The following is a 20,937-nucleotide window of genomic DNA, read 5'->3' on the forward strand; positions in this document are numbered from 1 at the left end:
TTTATTTCCAGTTGTAATAAATTTCAAGTATATTTTTTTTTTATATTATATTTTCAGTAACACATCGATAAGATGAAAAATATATTGTTTTATGAAACTGTATTTAAATTTTTTTTCTATAACTTTCTATTTGTTTTTTTTTTCCAAAAATTAACTTTTTATGTTTTCTAAATACAGCAAAAAATGTTTGTTTTCTGTGTAAATAATTAGACATTTATACATTATTTAAGTTTTTTTTTAGTAGTACACTTATTCTTCCATCCATTTATGATTTTTGTATATGATTTGTTTTTTTATTTTGACTAAAACTGAACGAATTTTTGTTTATATTAAAACATTGAAATGTTGTTGTGTTTTGTTTTGTATATATAGAAAAAGTTTTTGTTTTTTGTATACATATATTTATAAGTATATATTATATTGTTTATAGCCTTAATTACTACCAATATTAATTATACAATATTTTAATTTAATTTAATTGTTTATGCTTTCAAATTTCAGTTAAGTGCATATTGAGTTAATAAAACGTTTTGAAGTTTAAACTAAAGGGCTGGTTTATAGAAAACTTCAAATGATCATATTATCAAAACTCAAAAACTTAACTAGACTTTTGAAAACATTTGTGAAAGTAAATGTTATAACATTTTTTTTAAATAAAATGATAAATTAAGAAAATACATAAATTTCCGTTTCAGTTTCTATCATTCCGCGTTAAGCCTTTTTCGAACCTTTGTCATGCCTTTCATATAGTTTTAAAAAAAAAATTTCAAAACTTAAAAGAAAATTAATTTACATTTTAAACTAAAAATAGAAAATTGAAATATTATTTCTTTGTCAAATTAAAAATATTAAAAATTTCAAAATTAAATTAAAAATTCCCGACTGACCCCTTTGTGTTGTTTGTAAAAGGAAGAAAATTTTAAGTGCTTTAGCTTACAAAAACAAACCCAACTTTTAAAACAGTCAATTAATCTAAAAAAATTCTATAGTTAAAGGTATACAGCTCGTAACTGACAAATTGTTTCTAACATAAGATAATACCAAACACTATCTGAATTATAAAGCAACTCTTGGGCATGATATTCTTATGTCAAAATAAAATTGTCTATTAGGAAGTGTTAACCTATGCTTTGATCAACAAATGATCGCCAAGGGAGATTCGATGAAAATATTTAAAATGCTTTAAACATGATAAAAGACTTAACATAAAAATTTAAAAAAAAATAATAAAAGTGTCAGACTTTAAACATTACTAAATATTTTTTTAATTAAAAAAATTAATGTTGAAAACAAATTAGAAACTTATTTACCAACAGACAAATCAAATTTTTAATCAAACAGTAAAATTTAAAACATTTTTAAAATTAAAAAAAAAAATAAAATAATTTTTTTTAGAATTAAAAAAACTAAAACATATATTTTTTAATTCAAGCTTAAAATTTTTGAAAAAAAAAAACAAAAATTATTTAAAATTTTAAAATTAAAAACAAAACTTTTTTACAAAAAAAAAATTAAATAAAAAATATTACAATTAAAAAAAAATATTTAAAAAAATCTTTAACAAAAAATAAAAATGTTTCCATAAAAAACTTAAATTTTGCACAAAAAAAAAAATTAAATAAAATTTTTTTAATTAAAAAAAATTTAAAATCAAAAATAAAGTTTAAGAAATTAAAAATAAAACTTACAAAAACTTTTTTCAAACTCCCTTTTTCTAACGACCATTAGTTTTAAACGAAAGAAAAAAAAAAAAAAATAAACAAAATTTTACATCTTCCCTTTTTACTTCTTTTTGGAATCCGTTTTTGTGGTTTGTTTTACCGGTGTTTGTTTGGATGACGACTCCTTTTCTTTGCTCGCCGAAGCACTTGATGTTGTTTCTTTTTCCTTTTCATCTTTAGATTTCACCGTTGTCGCTGTTTCTGTTGTTGATGTTGAGGCTGCCTCTTCTTCCTCTTTTAAGACACCTGTTTCCCTGGGTTCCACATCCTTCTTATCGTTAGATGTATTCGCTGGTAAGGCTTTTAATATTGCATGCACCTCTTCGGCTACCGCCATTAAAACGAATTCGAATTGTTGTCTTGTGGCCACTAAACCGGCTCTTTGGTCTCTTAAATGTTCTAGGGTAGCGGCGATATCAATTTCTCTCGCACCCTTATTCATGCGACCCAATACGAGGTCGAGTAAAATATAGGCGCCGGTACGACCAGCACCACCACTGCCATGTACCACAATGGGACAAGAACGACCGCGATAGGATTTATTGACTTTTCTGTAAAATGATGAAAAAGAAGATCATTAATTTGTTGAAAACTATCTGAAACATTTTTGTTTAACTTACCTTCTGAAATCCAATAAGGCTTTAGCTTGTGCTGGTACACCACCCTGAGGCCATGATAGGAAATGGAATTGTGTAACTGTGCGTGTTTCACTTGTGCGTAAATTCTTCAAATAGAAAGATCTCACGAGATAATCGTCACACCAAATATGCTCGCTAACTAAATGAACCTGAAAATTGAATATAAATTCCCTTAGTTTACGACTCTTTAATTTAAATAAAATTTAACTAAAAAAATACCTCATAGATGTGATAAACCTCAGCTCCCTCTTCTGGCCAATAACGAGCACAGGCAATTTCACCGTTTTCTTGTAAACGACACAAGGCCACAATGACTACGGCACCCTGTTCCCAAATCATTTGCCAGAAATGGGCCAGAGTAGAAGGTAAAGGTCCCTGGGCAGCTACATAAGCAGGGGCACGAGGATCATGATCGGTCTAATAAAATAAAAAGAAGTTAATCAATAATTTATATTAATGTCTTTTAAGTTCTCGATACTTACAATTGTCGAAGCATTGACATAATCTAAGCCTTCAGCATTAGCCAAATGATTAAGTACAACGCGTGAGTGGTCATAAGGAAGTGGAGCTCCAGGTCTATTCAGATTTGCACATTGAGGCTGTAGGGCGGCATCACGGGCACTTGGTTCGGCTTCATAACGACACAAAGCCTCCCATTCCCTTTGCAAACGACCCTTGTTTCTTAAGTGATCCTCCATGTAGGACTATTGCAACCAAAACCAAATATTATTTTTCTAAAACTTAATCGTTAAGTCTCTATAACTCACCAAAACCATATGACCCGTTGAAATATCCATATTTGTTAAGGCCGGTTCTTCGCTCCAAGATGAAGTACTGGATCGCGAAGAAGGTGGTCTATCATTTTCTTTAGTCAGCGATGTTATGCGTCCACTAGCGACCGGTTCTGCAGTATTACCTTTACCGGCCATGCGTGCACGACACAGATCCTGATAATCTTTACTGCAGCTCTCGGCACCGGCTATGCCCGATTGGAGGCCACCCAATTTATCGCGTTTTTTGTCATGCCTTTTGATTAAGATCAATGTTATGAAAATGACAATTATTGCAGCAGCTCCAGCACCAGCAAACATAAACACCATTATATGAGTTACGTCCGGAGTCTGATCGGCCAGTTCGATGCGTGCGGCAGAGACACCGCCATCATCGTCACGTTTGATTTTATCACCAACACCAGCTCGCACCACAGTGACACCCAGACGTCGTAGAATATTATTCTTAACGCCTCGATTTTCATTAATAGCACGAGCAATATCGGTGGCGGTCTTGTGTTCGGGATTGTTTGAGTCCACCCGGAATGAAACTTCATGCGGTTGAACGCTTTAAATAAGAAATTAAATTAAAAGTTTATTTAATAAAATTAAAAAAAAGTTTTCCAAAACTTACGTTAAATAAGTAAAGTATCCCTGCATATGTAAAATATTCGCCAGTTCATTCATAATGCGTACACCATCACTCCAACTGTCAATACTTTAATGAAATATTTAAAAAAAATCTTAGTTTCTTTCAATATAATTTTAACTTCACTTCATACTTACGGGTTTTTTACAAACACATGAGCATATTCGGTGTCTACAGTGTGAGGAGCGTGATCTTCATCTGAATGTTCTTTGACGACTTTCTTCTTCTTAATCGCTTCATTACTGTCTTTAATATGAGTCGGTAAATGTTCTTTGTTTTCAGTGGCATTGGTCTTACGATTGAGATCTTCTTTGGCTGAAGGTGGTGGTCCCACTAGAGGTCCTGGTTTTTTAACATCTAAACGTTCGTGTCGCGTAAAACCCAACATATTGGCCAGCAATTCGCGTGCCTTCTCCTTGCGCCTCTCCTTATCATAAGCATTATCCAATTCTTGTTCCTCGGTCATGGATATTAGACCGCCTTCGGTGAATACCTTTTCCGGTCTGTGATGCTTAAATTTTTTAGGATAGGCATTTGAAGAAAGCATGGCTTCCTCCTCCAAAGGTGTTAGAGAATTTCTAAAAAGACTTTCCTCTATGTCAAGGGTATTGGGTAAATCATCCTCAACTGGAGCTGGTCTACGTTTAAAAGTTAAAATTTCATTACTCTCCAAAGGTTCTTGTAACTGTACGTTGTTAAACAAGGGAGGTTGTTGCTCTAAACCTTTTTCCAAAGCCAATTCACGGAAAAATGATCTTTGTTCTTGTTGGGGATTAGCAATACCCTTACGGGCACTGGTACGTTTATAAGGACCAAAGTTGTCTGGGAAATATAATTCATTTGTATCGTTTGGTTCATCAGGTACATAAACAGGAGCGCCTGCTGGTAAAGGCAGAGTTTCAAGTTGTTCCACAACTCTATCGGGTGTACGTTCATAAGGCTGAGGATCTGGTTCGGAATCTGCAAGAATCTTATACAGTTCCATACTATTCTTAAGAGCCTGTTTTTGTTCTTGCACCAATTCAGCTTCCCGTTGGGCCTGTTCTCTTTGTATGCGATCACGTTCCTGTTCCAGAAATACATCCATAACATTGGGAGGATTCATTTGAGATTCACGATGTGTATCGAATTCGCCAAATTGCGTTAGTTCCAAAGGTTCATTACGTAATCGACGATCTTGTAATTGCAATTTATGAAATATTGTATTTATGCCATTCGACGATGGGCCTTGTTTCTTTAAGGGCGGATAGAACAGTTTGTTCGAGAATATTTCATCAGCAGGAGTGAAACGTACAAATGCCATGGCACCAGCTGGATCAAAATCAGTGGGTATAGGAGCTAAATTAGCACAGAGATTAGGTGGTAGTTGTGTGTGTTTTTGCATAGAGAATAGAGTGCCCTGTATGCGACACTGCACATAGGGATGATCCCAGCCTAACCCGGCGCCCTGTAATTCCTCGAGCATAGTGGCGAGTAATCGCGATTGGTCTTCCGTGAGAGGGGTTCTATATAGAAAAGCCAATAGTGAGCAACAGTAAACTTTAAATTATATACTAAACTTACTTTTCAATGTCCTCCATATCGACGCCAGTGGTTGGTATGCATTTTCCAAAGATGTTGTCTACAGAAAAATAATTTGAAATTAACAAAAATTTGGTTTGTAGTATAAAAATAAAACCTACCATCGAAACAGACTTCACTGTTTTCCAGACACAAGGTACGGACAAATTTGCAACCTGAATAATACAATAAAAAATCATCAATTTAAAAATAGTTAATTAAGTGCATGCAAAAAAAAGGTTCAATAAGTATTAAAAGTTCCTTAATGTTTAATTAAAAGAGGCTATTAATTTGCTTTTAAATTGTATTTTTCACAAAGTACATTTGTATTGAAAGTGTAACACAGTACTTTTCCAGCTGTGTGTGAACGTAAGGTAATCACATCCGCTGGAAAAGAAATGTAAATTAAACAGCAATTTCTGCTTTATATACTAAAACTGTTATACGGTATTAATTTTTAATTATAGCACTGCTGCTTCCGTTTGTCAACTATTGTAAAACAGTTTTGGTATTTTTAATGGCACTATATGTGCCTCAGGTCACAGTTCTTTTCCCAAGGGCTGAAAAAGGAATGTTTAATCTTTTGTATGGCTGCCCAAAGGAGGTTCAATTTGAAAACATTTTACCCCACTAAACATTCCCCGAGGTCTCTATTAAAGCACTTGCAATTGAAATATTTTTTGTGAAAAAGAAAAATGAAATATTATTGGATTTAAGGAGGTTAGATTGAAATGCCGTACAGAAATCTGTTTTCATTGTACAGAGTATAATGAAGTGCTTTAAAATTGAGAAACTATTGTTTTGTTTGGTTTTTCTAAAGCTTTTTTGGGAATTTCCAAAGTGTTAGTCGAACATATTTCTTGGAAAATCTGTTTGGTTTTGTGATTGTGAATGTTTGTTTTCTGGTAGAACATTTGTTTTTTTTTTTTTCTTAATGCTCCTATTGTATGCAGTCAAACTTTTGAAATGCTTGTATTTGCAAGTTTTTATTCAATATTTATGAAACTTCATTTAGATGAACAAATAGTGTTCGGAGTGTTTTGAACATGTATGACTAGTTTTTGGAAAATATAAATTCTTTGTTGTGTTTGAGAATTCAATACAATCATGCAAGTGCTGGTACAGGTTATGCAATTTCAAAGAGTACTAAATAATACAATTGAGTTGAGTTAATATTTCTCGAAATTAAATTGTTAAACTAATTACAATAAAGTTGTTTTATCATCCATATTGAATTAGGCAAAGCCATTACTTGCACTTGTATGGAAATTTTGAAAATTAACATTTCGAGTCGAAAATAGACTCATCATTCTATTTTAATTAATCTCACCTTAAATTTGCAGTGAAATTTTGGATAATATTGTTGTTTTCTTCTTTTCGTTCTTTTCATGAATATTCAATCCCAAATTCTTTGAATTTAGGAAAACAAGATTTTTGTGGAAATGAAAGATTTAACAACATCTAACCACAACTCATGCATGCATGCGCTGATATCAGCCACACACACACAAATACTATTAACAAATTGTCTCTATTTAAGCCAAAGATTAACACGCAATATAATTATTGACAGAAGAGTGTTGTTTGATGGCTAAAACACACATGCACATTTGAACACTTAGCATATAAGCACAAATGATAGATACATACTTAATTACATTAGGAGGGTCTCATTTGTCAGATAATATTATTCTCAATATATTTTCAGGAGTTTCCGAACGTAACCGTACTTAAGCCTTTTTCAATCGTAATTTTGCTTACTCCATCAGAAAGCTAACTATCCACCTTATCGCATTCTGAAGGCAAAATTATGCCAATTCTTGAATTCATGTGCACCATCCGTTGTCAAAGCGTATACATACGTACGTTGACAACGTTGCGTTGTCAACATTGCAACAATTCGTTATCGAAATCTAAATTTTATACATATCCTGTAGGCAAAGGATTGTTTGTCAGTAGTGAGCTTACCACGTTTGTTAACATTTAGACATCTGATGTGTATAAAAATTAGATTTCGACAACTAATTGTTGCAATGCCGTCAACATTACATAGTGTTGTCGTACGTGTGTATACACTTTGACAATGAATGGTATTGAATAATTATAAACAGCTTGGTGTCAATTTGGTACCAGCGTGTATTTCTTTTTCCCTCTTTGTATGTATACGTTTTTGATCCTTCCTAATACAAATACATTTAGTCCCACACATACACGTACATGTCCCATTATAATGGCTTTTTTGAGCCATTATTCGTTCACAGAGAAGTCACGTAATCAAAATATATTGGTTATTAGAAACACACTAACAAACACACTTACACAATACATGTACGTAGACAAATACCACAACAACAACTATTACAACAACGTCATACAATAATAACAAAGCATCGAATCCAGTTAAAATGAGCTAAACGTACATATTTTGACGTCATTTGATAGTTGCGTAAAAATGTCCATTATTTTTTCGGAAAGGGAAACAAGCAGCGCGAGTCCTTTATAATAAACTTTAATATACGATATGCTTGTCGTTCCTAAAATAAGTATTGAACAAATAATTGTCATGTTTTGTCTACTTTAATGAAATGCTTTTCTACACTGTTATGAAGTATTTGCTGTTTGTATCTGTCAAAATTTAACAAATGATTTGACATATTAATTTGTTTGAAATATCAACACTCTAATATTCATACAACTACACCTATATTCACTTATGTACATACAAACATACATATGTATGTATTTGTTGACATGAAAATATGAATAAACAATGTCAATGCGCGTATGTATATGAGTAGTATTTGAATAGACCAATAAATATTTCAATTAGAATTCATATCATGTCCTGTTAAAGTGTCGTACATAGTGTTTATTTTTTAATTAGTGAAAATTGAAATTTAGTAGAGGTTTATTAAATGTTTACTGATGATTTCATATTGTGTGTTTATATTTGAGATTGGGTAATAAATACCATAAATGGAGAATACTTTATGGAGAAATAATTTTAGAAAAAGCTAAATTAATTAAATTTTTATTATACCCTATAGCACTTTAGTGGGGATGGTATATTGGGTTTGTGCTGATGTTTGTAACGCACAATAATATTGTTCGTATAATAATATATACCCACCTTAAAGTATATCAATCGGCTTAGAATCATTTTCTGAGTCGATTTAGCTATGTCCGTCCGCCTGACCATCCGTAAGGCCATGTAAACCCATCAAACTACAGGTAGCATGTTTGATGATAATTTAATGAAATTTGGTACATGATCGTCTATTGTCTCAGGGACGAATCCTATTGTTATTATCGGTCCATTATTTCACCTAGCCCACATACAACTGAACCCCCGAAAAGGGCTTGTAATTCTTGTAATCAAAGTACAGGTCGATAATTTAATGTAATTTTGCAGATGATCTTCTATTGTACTAGAAACGAATCCTATTGAAATGAGTAACATCGGTCCAATATTTAAACTAGCCCCCATACAACTGAACCCCCCCGAGTAAGGCTTTTAAGTTCGTAATTATGTTTAATATACTCGTATCTCGACAAAAAGCTACAAAACCAAGTTCTATGCTAGTTTTCATGATCATAATGAATTTTTTGATGATAAGGCCTCATTTGACCCTAGCCCCTATACAAAGACCCCTTCGAAATATGACTTAAATGTACACAAATTAATTGAACAAAAATGGCTTAAGTATATCTGAGACAAGCTACAATTCAACTTAAATGCTTTATTAGGAACACTGAATCACATTTGTTTATAACTGGTGTAGTGTATTATATGGTCGGCCTCACCCGACTATCATTTCTTACTTGTTGGTTATATGTTTTTGTTAAAATCATGTTAAATTTTGAAAATAAAATAGGTTCGTAAAGTCATCTATTAAAAATTTTTATTGATTCTTAATTTTTGTTAAAACCAAGTTTAATTGGAATCATGAAGTGATTGGGAAAGATATACAAACAAGAAAGACATATCATTAAATATTTCACATTTATTTGTGCTAGTTATGTTAAAGATTTTTTAACAAATAAATATTGTTCTTAAAAAGCGTTGTATTGGGAGCTAGTGTCAAGAATTTTTGTGGAGATTTTTGTTTGAGTTAAATCTCATTATTATACTGGCTAACGTCAGTTTTGAAGGATAACTTATTTTAAGTATATTTTAAAGTATAATTTACAACGCTTACAACTCTTAAATATTTTAGTCTTGTATACAGACGGATAGAAAACACTTAAGATTAATATTGCTTGCTAAGTGCAATTGACTCACAGTGGTATAGAAATGTTATGCCCAATTCTAATGTTATTGAGTTTAAGTTTTGAATTTAGACCCCATCGACCCACCAGGTGCGCAGTCAGGGTTCTGCATCGATTGCTGTTATGATTAACAAGAAATTTTAACTTGAATAAGTGTAGTATATTGACCTAAATACGGGACAATACTTTTTGAGTTTACTTAATCAAAATACTCCCGGCCTTTCTGCTGAAGTTCTTTAACACGTTGACGTAAATGACGGCTATAGACGACAAGCACTGTCGCTCGTAGATGCAAATGACGTCTATAGCCGTCATATAGTGTTATTTGTTCAATATTTATTTCACTATAAATCGGAGTACAATTAATTATTTTAAAATCCGTCAACATTATTTAAACAATAAAATAATACAGTTTTATTATACCAACAACATTTTTGATTAAAATTTATATTCGAGCAGTTCTCGTGGAATTTAAGCACCATAAATATTTTCCTCTGCTTTTATACAAATTTACCAAATTGTTTTAAATAAAGTTAAATGTACATAACCAAAAACACAACATTTGTTAATTTAATAAAACAGCAAAATATTATTGCTGGTAAATAAAAACTTTTTCCATCAAAAAATAACAAAATCTCGAAAATATTTATATAATTTCACATTTGTTTAACTTTTAGTTAATTTAATTTTCATACAACATTTGCTAAAATCACAATCCCTAAGGTTTTCCATTAAAAAAAAAAACACTCACAGATACAAACAAATTTCAATATACAATATACATCATTAAATATTTTCCTTCTTAACACATCATAAAGTTTTGCTTACAAGCAAACCTTAATACCCATTACACCGCAAACCAAGCAACCCTCAAACCAATATAATACTAACAACACAATATATATGTATTAGTAAACTTTACTTTGAAATTTGCCACACTATTTCTCTGTGTGCATATTTTGTAGGAATCATGATTTTTGGGGTAAAAATATGCCGTCAGCAGTTCATGTTAAATTGTTTACATTTTACATCTATTTTATACTTTTTTTTTGCCATTATGAAGTTAATATTTCTTATTTTTTTCACAATTTTGCTTTTAGTTTTGTAAAGATAGACCCAAACAAAATTCTTACAAATAGTTCAACAAAATTTCCTATACTTTTCCAATTCATTTCTGCATTATTGAGAAGGACGAGAAAGAATATTTATTTTGTTGATGTTTTATTCTTCAGTGATTGGTTTGTATCACAAAAAAAAAAAATCTATAGAAAACATATTTCTTTTATACTGTCATGACATTTGTCCTTCACTTAACTAAGCTTTTTATTAGTTTATAAAAAAATATATCATCTATACATTTATATTTCCTTATTCTTTTTCAAATTTTATTTTATTTGCTCTACCCTTTCCTTCTCGGGTGTGTGTGTGTGTAAACGGGAGGAAGGGCGAAATTAATTTTTGTCACGTTTTGTTGAATTTCTTTTAAAAGCCAAATAGAAAAATAAATAATGCCCGCAATTTAAAATGAGTTAAATAGAAGTTAATACACTGAGGATACATAAAATAAGGCAACAATTTTAAAGCAATTAGAAAATAAAACAAGTTTAAAATACATTTTACAAAATTCTGATATTTAGAATTTAAAATTTTATCAACAATATTCCAAGAATTTTAAGTGTTTATATTTAGAAGAGCATACTCTAAGGCATAGGAAATAATATTAGTAGCATATCTATGACTGACATAATTTTTAGTTAACTTTCCTTATTCTTACATTGCTAAGTGTTTGAATTATTTATTTAAAAGATAAATAAGACATTTTATAATCAATTATCCTTAATTGATTTTATAACAAAAACAAATACAATATATGTATATAAATGAATTAAAAGAAATTCTTATAATGGAGTTTTTATGTATGCGCTTAGTATGAGTCTAATAAAATGTAAGGTTTTAAGTTGCTGACGCAATTTAATTTAAAATATTTATGTATTCAATGTCATCAATGGAACTTAATCAAAATTATTATCTTGATATTTCGTTAAAAAGAAAAAAAACTTTATTAAACTTTTTTTATTTTGGATTTTAAACAGTTTGTTGTTATTTCAAAGAAAATTAAAAATTTTGCACATTATAAATGGTCTTTATAGAATAATTGTGTTTTAATTATAAACATGTCTAAAGAAAATATAAATGATTTTATTAATTTGTCAATATTTATTATAAAAAATACTCATACATATAACATGAAATGCTTAAATGGCAAATGCACCATTTCTTGGAACAGACAAAACAAAGACGCGGGCGGATATTTATTTTTATTGGAAAGAAAAGTACTTTATCTTTGCAATGGTAGATAATTGATAGTATTATTTTTAAAGCAAATCGAATTAATTTCAATTAAGTTGAAATGAAAATGACGGGAAAGTAAAGTAAGTTCTATTAAATGTTTGTCTTTTATTTAGTTCTTCATTAACATAATCGATGCTTTTGGGCATTATGTGGCTAATTAAAGCTAAAAACTACAAATCAATATTTTTATACAATATACCACTATACTGGGGGTTGGTATTATGCGTTTGTGCTGATGTTTTTAACACCCAAAAATATTAGTCCTTAGTAATTATACCAATCGGCTCAAGACCTCTTTCTGAATCGATTTAGCTATGTCCGTCCATCTGTTTGTCCATGTAAATCTTGTACGCACTCTACAGGTCACAATTTTTAAGATAATTTGATGAAAATACTCTTCTTTTGACCCAAGGATGAAGCCTATTGAAAATGATTGAAATCGGTCCATTATTTCGTATAGCCCCTATACAACCGTACCCCGAATAGAGCTTTTAAGCTCATAAATAGGTTAAACGCTCTTGTAACACTTCAAAAATCGGCAAAACTTAGTTTTATATAAGTCTTAATGATAATGCTGATTTTCGTAATGACCATATCCCCTTCAGAAAATGACTTGATGGTCAAAATTCACTTATAAACATTAATATCACAATGATATTCTGCATAAATAACTAATGTAGACGTAAATTCCTCTACCAAAATTTATAAGGATAGGGCCATATTAACCTCCTGCCACACTTTTTAACCCCTCTTTCAGAAAATCGCTCTTTTGTCAACAAATTGTTAAAATATTTCTAAATTAAGGTAAGAATCAAAATAAATATTATTAAATTAATTATTGATCCCTCGGAGGAGGGATCAACTCCTCCGAATCTTATAAGGATCGGCATATATATATTTAACCCTAGTCCCCATATGAAGCATCTTTTAGAATACATGTTTTTCATCTATAATTTGTTTTTTTTATATATACTTTATACTTTTGAATAGTTTTTAAGTTAAAATTAACTCAGTTTTGCTTATTAAATTAAGAAAATTTTTAATTATAAAAAAACTTGAACATTTTCGGTTTTATTTTCTCAAAGAAGCAAAATACTATATTTTTAAAAATATTTGATAAAAGTTTTTTAACATAATTTCATTCCGAACGAAAATGACAATAGTTTGTTGCTTCTTCAACTTAAATTAACGAAACTTATCGGAATTTGGAGAAAAGAAAACAAATAATGGGAATAATAACTAAGGAATTCAAATCATTTCGATTAAAATGCACTTAACAGTTTTAAATTAAAACAATACTAAGAAAATATATACATTTTGAATTCAAAATTTTTCTTTAAGAAGTTCTTATATGTATACCATAATGTTAAATAATTTTAATTTGACAACAATTTTCATTTCAATTATTAAGAATTTGTCGTTATTTGAATATTTGAGTAGCTGCTGAAAGTTATATAAAATTCTTATTAATTTCTAATACTGTTGTCAACTATTTTTATATTATTGCAGGAAAACACTCTTAATTAATTTTGAAAACAGTGTACAGATACATTTTGCACTTATTTATTTTATTATGCACATAATTACAACTTTAATTGAATTACAAATAAATGATAAAAAAAAAGAAGAAGAAGGTAATGAAAAGAAGAAAAACAACTTTAAAAGCCATTTCATGTTTTAATTTATATTGTATTCGTAACCAGTCTTCTTTTGTCGTATGGCATTGTTTTTACTCATACAGATATAGAAATACAGATAATTTAGATGTACATACATATGTATTTCTTTTTACTGTCTTCTCAGACGTTTTGGTTTTTTTTGTTTGGTTTGTTGTGCCCCCCATTACGACATTAATTACATGTCTAAAATATTTTATCTTGTACGTGGCTGCTGGAAACATGGCAAGATTAAATTGTCATTAAGCAATTAATCCTTGTACGTTTGACCACCACTAAGCAAATCATGTTTAATGCATGTCCAAGTAATTTTGCAAAATTAGATAAACTTTTCACTTCTGCCTCTCTCTCTAACGCTCTCTTCCTCTGCTGTCATTTGTCGAACGCCAAACAGGCGTCACATACGAATGTCCTGCATGGTATAATACCCATACTTGCTACTTGCTACATGTTTATACTCTGTTCGTTTTAAGTATACAAGTGTACATGACCATTTATAAAACTAAGGGAATAACATAATAATCCTTACCGAACTATTATTCATGATAATCATTTTGCACTGAGCAAAGGCTGCAAAAAAAAATCGGCCCGGATGAGGATGAAGAAGATCACAGGAAAAAGGAGGAAAAAAAAAACAAATGACAGCATCATAACACAACCATAAGTCCTTGTCACGGCCAGGGGCAAATGTAACCTTTGGGACAATGTTGAAACACACACTTACTACTACTACTACTACTGAGTAATAATAATACATACAAATATAACTGAAACATAAAAATATTCACAACAAGTATGAAACAAAAATTATACTTTGAAATAATTTGTGTTTATTCTTTTGGTTACGCTTCCACTGTTGTATAAGTATTTTCAGTTTTTTTTTTTTTGGCAAAGGCAAAAGACTGAGACCAGAGACAAAGGGGACAAAATCATAATCACACGACGACAGAACGAATTACTGTAAAGCTCTTATTATTTACTTTGTAATTTTTATACTTTTTATTTTAGTTTATTATTTTTTCTTTTATTTTTTTTTTTTTTGCTAGAAAAAAATACAGAAAAATTACCACCTACTGGTTATTTTCTTTTTTTGTATACGTAGGTTGTTTTGCAAATTATTATATAAATGATGACAGGAAAAAATATTTATACCAAACTGTTAACATTAAAATCCTTAGCCTTTTTCCTACTCTTGTAAATAATTTATATAACACCCTTTTTTCTGCTTAGGAACTGTGTGTAATAGTACAACGACGATACTCTAGTAAACAAGTAATAACATGGAAATGTTTTATGAATTTTAGCCCACAGTCAAGGATTTTACTGGTTTTTATGTTACATGTTTTTCTTGGTTTTATTTTATTTTTTCCTGACACTTGTGTTATTAATTAATTTTCTATTTTTTTCTTGGTTTTTTTCCGTAATATTTTGGACAAACTAGTTAAAGCCATGATTATGACCACAGAAAATACTCTGGAATAGCAAAAAATATTTAATACTTGTTAGCAAAGTCTTTAAAGATTACAGCAAAAAGTATGAATGAAAGTACTAGTTTTTGTGTTGAGAATTTGTAAAACTGGTACATCGAACGTATGAGTAATATTTATATTTTTTTTCTTACAACACCATATTGCGTATACGTTCAGGTTATTAATGTTGTAGAAATTAATGGAATAAATGAATATTGAAATTTCATTATAATTTACTAATAAAGACACAAATATGATTTTATGTCTTTCAAAAGAAAAGGGAAATGATTTTAGGAGATAGTCAATAACATTTTAAAAATAAAACAAGTAAGAAATTATATTCGGGCTAGGCCGACTAGTTAGTTTAGTTTTCATAATAAAGCATTTAAGTTGAATTGTACCTTGTCTCAGATATACTTAATCCATTTTTGTTGAATAAAATTCTGTACATTTAAGTCATATTTCGAAGGGGTCTTTGTATAGGGGCTAGGGTTAAATGAGGCCCTATCATTAAAAAATTCATTAGGGTCATGAAGGCTAGTATAGAACATGGTTTTGCTGCTTTTTGTCGAGATACAACCTACTCGGCTAGTATAGAACATGGTTTTGCAGCTTTTTGTCGAGATACGACCTACTCGATACGACCTAGAAGATCATCAAATTACATTGAATTATCTTCAGAATGGCGACCTCTACTTTGATTACTAGGCTTATAAGCCCTTTTCGGAATTTCAGTTGTATGGGGGCTAGGTGAAATAATGGACCAATCATAACCATTTTCAATAGGCTAGTATAGAGCTTGGTTTTGCAGCTTTTTTTGAGATACAAGTATATTAAACATAATCATGAACTTATAAGCCCTACTCGGCGGGTTCAATTGTATGGGGGCTACGTGAAAAAATGACCGACGTTAACCATTTTCAATGGGCTTTGTCTCTGGTATAATATAATATGCCAAATTTCATTGAAATATCTTCAAAAATGTGACCTGTAGCCCTATCGGGGGGTTCAGTTATATGGGGGCTAGATGAAATAATAGACCGATCTTAACCATTTTCAATAGGCTTCGTCCCTGGGATAATAGAAGAACATGTACCAAATTTCATTGAATTATCTTAAAAATTGCGACCTGTGGTTTGATTACAAGATTCACATGGACGTACGGTCAAAGGGACGGACATAGCTGGAATACTTTAAGGTGGTTATAGGACCAATATTATTGTGCGTTACAAACATCAGCTCAAATACAATATAACTCTCTTTATCCCATCTATATAAAACACAAAAAAATATTTTATTGAAATTAAACATCATCAATCTTAGAAAATGGAAGAAAATATTATTAAAGAAATTCTTTAGATGACTGTAGATAATCTCAATATTACAAAAATTGGAAAATTGATTTTGATTTTGCAATTTTAATCATTTTAAAAAATGTGTTAAATTTTCTTTTTTTTTTTTCATTTAAATAAGTGGGATCGCCCTAAAGTTTTTATTCTTATCTCTATATGTGTTTTAATTTAATTAAAATATGTATAAGATGATTTTACTTATATTATGTATGTAAATTACTCTTTTGCAAAACAAAAATTATTAAATTACTTTTTTTTTTCTTTTTTTTCAGTTGCAAACATTGGGTAAGTGATGAATTTTAAATAAAGAAAAATTGTGGTTTTGAAGTGTATAAGATTTAAATGAAAACTTATAAAAAAAAAGTTTATTATAAAAATATATTTGCATACATAAGTAATCTGGAAAAATTTAAGAAAATTTTAAATTTATTATTTTGGTAAGCAGGAATTTTAGTTTAATGGAAAATAATGTACTAATATGTAGAAAAATGTTTATAATTGTAAAAGAAACTAATCTGAAATTTTAACCCTATTAATCAAGTTTAAAGGACTTGATTAATAGGGTGACAAGAAATCTGGTTTCTAATGAATACATAGTAACCCAACAACATTTAAAGAGAAATTCAGGCCACATATAATTAAATCAACAATTTCCCTCCATATTTACAAACATTTAAAATGTTTAATCCATTAAAAGTCTTAAAAAAACAAATTAAATGAAAATTTTTAAATTACCAAATTCTCACTTACCAACGTTTCCTTCGCCGAAGACTTCATGATTACCCAGACAGCAGACAATCAACAAAACCTGAAACCAAATTGCTAAAGATTCAAATCTTAACCGAGGTGTGGATGTCAACAATAACTGTAAATGTTTGCCAACGGTTAAATTCTTACTTCGAGCGTATTTAGTTTCACGTTTCTGTTGATGCTGTTGGTTGCTATAGCGATATGAGTTAGAGTGAATGTCACGTTGTGTCCGCTTTAATTCATGATGGGTCTGATGGTCATGATGTGTAAATCGGGATAATCGTACCAATTGTTGTTTTGATCTTGAATGTTGTTGTAGCGCATTGCTAGCCATGATAATTGGCCCACCTACAAATAAAATGGTAAGAGAAATAAAAATGTAATTATTCATAATGAACAGCAGCAGATGTTTCTTTTATTATGTTATATTTTGCTATTGTTGTAGATTTTTATAATTTTTTTCTTGTTGTTGCTAGACCATAATGTAAATCTCTATATTATTTATTACATTTAGAGTTTTTCCCTTGCTTTCGTTGCTTTCCTTTTACTGAATAAGTTTTGACTTCCTTGTTTTAGTTCTTAAACGGATGTATATTATTCAAATTTAAACGGAAGCTGACAAATATCCTTTTTTCTTGTACACTTTTTTTTTGTTGTTATTGGTATTGTTGCGTTGTACTTTTCACAAAGAAATTGTTTTCATTGTTCGTGCTCTTGTTTAGAACATATTTACGCAAAAACTACAAGAAATCTTAGAGAGAGAGTATGAATAAGAAGACCTACTTAAATACATGAAAAAAGTTACTGGCTTTCATTATTTTTTTTTTAAATTGAGAGGGAAAATGTAAGAGTGAAGAACACACATACACTTCTTTTGTTGTTATATTTTGAACACACGTATCCAATGAATGAATTTTCTTAACAAAGTCTAGGAAATTGCATTTATTAAGCATCCATCCCTTTTAGCTTATTTTCATTCGTGTTTTGTGTAACAAAGTTTCTGTTACCATTTCTCTCTGTTACCAAAGAATGCAATTTATTTGCGTAATACGATGCTGTTCTTGCTTTCTTTCATTGCAACGAACACAAACAAAAAAATTACTTATAAAATAAATGTTGAATGCTAAAGAAATAGAGTGGACGTTGATGTTTAAAGGTTGAACTTTTCAATGTTTTCTTTTTTATATAAATTTTTCACAACTTGCTCTGGTCGTTTGTTATTCAATTATCTTAAAAATTACTTGTATTGATGTTGTTGTTACTGTTTGTTAGTGTAGCTGTTGGTCTTACTTTTCTAAACCAAAAAAAAAATATATATAATAAAAAATATGGTTGTCGTAATATTCTTATTAGGGAGAGAGAATTGTTTACGAAAACAACTTCCACAACCGGGGGCAAATCTTTAGTTTAAATAATTCAATTAAAGTTTTGTTTGTCATTTTTTTTACACTGGTCTCAGTCACAAACAGTACTTGAATAAATAAATGAATGAATTTTTGTTGTGATAACAAAGTTTTTTGTTTGCTTCTACTTCTCCTTTTTTATTATAATTGAATTTTAATAGGGAACAAGTTTATTTTATATGCATTTGAGTGCTTGTTAATTATTTTTAGTAGAATGTTTAAATTAAATTATAGTTTGTTGTTTTTGGTTATTTTAAACTTTTTACCCTAATATTTTTGCTATCACCCTTCAGTATTTGTCAGTTTCTATAACACTTTTGTCGAAATTTTTAATGTGAGATTTAATTAAGGTATGTAGTCCCTATCTGTTGTATTTATTATAACCCTTCATCTTCAGGAGAAGGGTTTCAAATTTCGCAATGTAATTTTAAAACCCTAAAAAGTACATATGTATATGTACATATATCTCTCTCATATCTCATGAAGTCGATTTAGTGGTATTTTTCTTAAGGGGACTTTCTATGAGGGCTAGGGTCAAACGAGGCTCGGTCATTACGAAAATCGACAGCGTTATTTATATTTATATCAAACTTAGTTGTGCCGATTTTTGCAAAGATAGTAGAAATTTGACTCAAATAGGAAGGTCCGTTTGTACGGGGGCTAGGGAAACAATTGAGCCGATCTTTATAAGATTTTAATGTCGTTTGTGCTAAATTTCATCGTGATACTAGTGTTTTTAAGTGAATTGTAGACATTCAAGTCATTTTCTGAAGGGGACTTTGTATGGGGGCTCAAATAAGGCCCGATCATTACGAAAATCGTTATTGTTGTTATTTGTGATTATATCTATGAGCCAATTTTCGGGCAGATAGTAGTATATTTGACGTAGTTATCTGCTAAAAGGCCCAAATCGGAAGGTTGTATGGGGCTAGGACAAAAATTGGGCCGACACTTATAATCTTATTTGTGTTAAATTTCATCGTGATACTAATGTTTATAAGTGAATTGTGGACATTCAAGTCATTTTCTAAAGGGGACTTTGTATGGGGACTAGGGCCAAATGAGATCCGATCATTACGAAAATCAGCAGTATCATTTAGACTGTAGTTGTTGTTGTTTAGACTAAGTTTGTTGAAATACTTGAACATTTGACATAATTTTTAACTCAAAAGGCCTATTGCGGGTCTGGGGCTAGGTGAAATAATGGACCGATTTTAACCATTTTCAATAGTGTTCATCCAAATGAGGCGTACATGCCAAATTTCATCAAATTATCTTTCATGAACACACAGACAGACGCACGGTCGGACGGACATATCTTAATCGACTCAGGAAGTGATACTTAGCAGATTGGTATATTTTAAGATGGGTGTAGGATCAATATTTTTGGGTGTTACAAACGCATAATACCCTCCCCACTGTAGTGGTGTAGGGTACAAAAAGTGACATATAATTACAATATTATATGGCAAAGATCGAATAAAAGACAACTTTGTGATACCACATCAGGAACATTTCACTATTGGTGGAGTAAGGTTGTATTGTAATATGTCGTAATTTTTTGTTATTGTTTTGTTTAAAAAATGTTCATGACACAAAACCATACGACATCATTTGTGAATTGGACAAATATGTTAAAAAAATACTAAAAAGTATATTGCCCTTTCCACTCCTTCTTGTTATATAACACCCTTAACTTAAAACCTTCTACTTCCTTTGAAATTTTTACATTAAAAAAACCAAAATTTATTTTAAATCCAAAGAGAGATTTTTTCTTTTAGTATCTGTGTGGTAAAATGTATATTTTCCAAAAAATAATAAAAATAAAAAGAATATAAATTCTAAACACAAAACTTATACATTTCTTTACAGCTTCAACTTCCGTTTGACTAACGAAAGTATTATAAATATGAAATGAATATTTTATTGAGTGGTTCAACACAGGTTTCACCAACAACAATTTGCATAAATTATTATTATTTTTTCTTATTTCTTTGCCCTGCTTCTTAAAGTCCTTTTTTTTAGATTTTGGTTTAAAAACATATACAAACATAATGGAGTGTATGTGTATATGTAAATATTATTACTCTATAAACTTTATATATACATATAAACATAAGTACTACCCACTCGTATAAAATATTTATTTTATTTATTTTCTTTTTATACCGAAAAAAAACAGAACCTCAACTAACAAAGTATCTACAAAATGTGCGCTTTCAGCAGCATAATGTGTTGTTTACACTGCATGAAATTTGTTTATAAAATATAAATTACGAGTATTTCGGACATTTATTATATATTTTTGATGTTGTTGAAGCTGTTGGT

The 20,937-nt window shown here is 30.1% G+C and overlaps 1 protein-coding gene across 6 annotated transcripts in view; it reads right to left on the minus strand.

Moving 5' to 3' along the window:
- Positions 1–1,585: 1,585 nt before the first annotated feature.
- Positions 1,586–20,937, minus strand: part of LOC119599742 (receptor-type tyrosine-protein phosphatase N2) — a 41,196-nt gene continuing 21,844 nt past the window's right edge. For all 6 annotated transcript variants that reach the window (XM_037949646.1, XM_037949647.1, XM_037949651.1 and 3 more), the window contains 10 exons: positions 17,207–17,554; positions 5,461–5,514; positions 5,342–5,399; positions 3,916–5,283; positions 3,764–3,847; positions 3,127–3,697; positions 2,842–3,063; positions 2,579–2,776; positions 2,342–2,508; positions 1,586–2,272 (listed from right to left, as the gene is read on the minus strand). In XM_037949646.1, coding sequence (XP_037805574.1) covers positions 1,783–2,272; positions 2,342–2,508; positions 2,579–2,776; positions 2,842–3,063; positions 3,127–3,697; positions 3,764–3,847; positions 3,916–5,283; positions 5,342–5,399; positions 5,461–5,514; positions 17,207–17,554 — 3,560 coding nt within the window. In that variant the 3' untranslated portion in view covers positions 1,586–1,782. The remainder of the gene's footprint in view (positions 2,273–2,341; positions 2,509–2,578; positions 2,777–2,841; positions 3,064–3,126; positions 3,698–3,763; positions 3,848–3,915; positions 5,284–5,341; positions 5,400–5,460; positions 5,515–17,206; positions 17,555–20,937) is intronic.

The sequence above is a fragment of the Lucilia sericata genome, unplaced genomic scaffold, assembly GCF_015586225.1.
Source record: "Lucilia sericata isolate MDLA Ls3-8-SP2 unplaced genomic scaffold, ASM1558622v1 Contig000087F_arrow, whole genome shotgun sequence".
Classification (NCBI taxonomy): Eukaryota; Metazoa; Arthropoda; class Insecta; order Diptera; family Calliphoridae; genus Lucilia; species Lucilia sericata.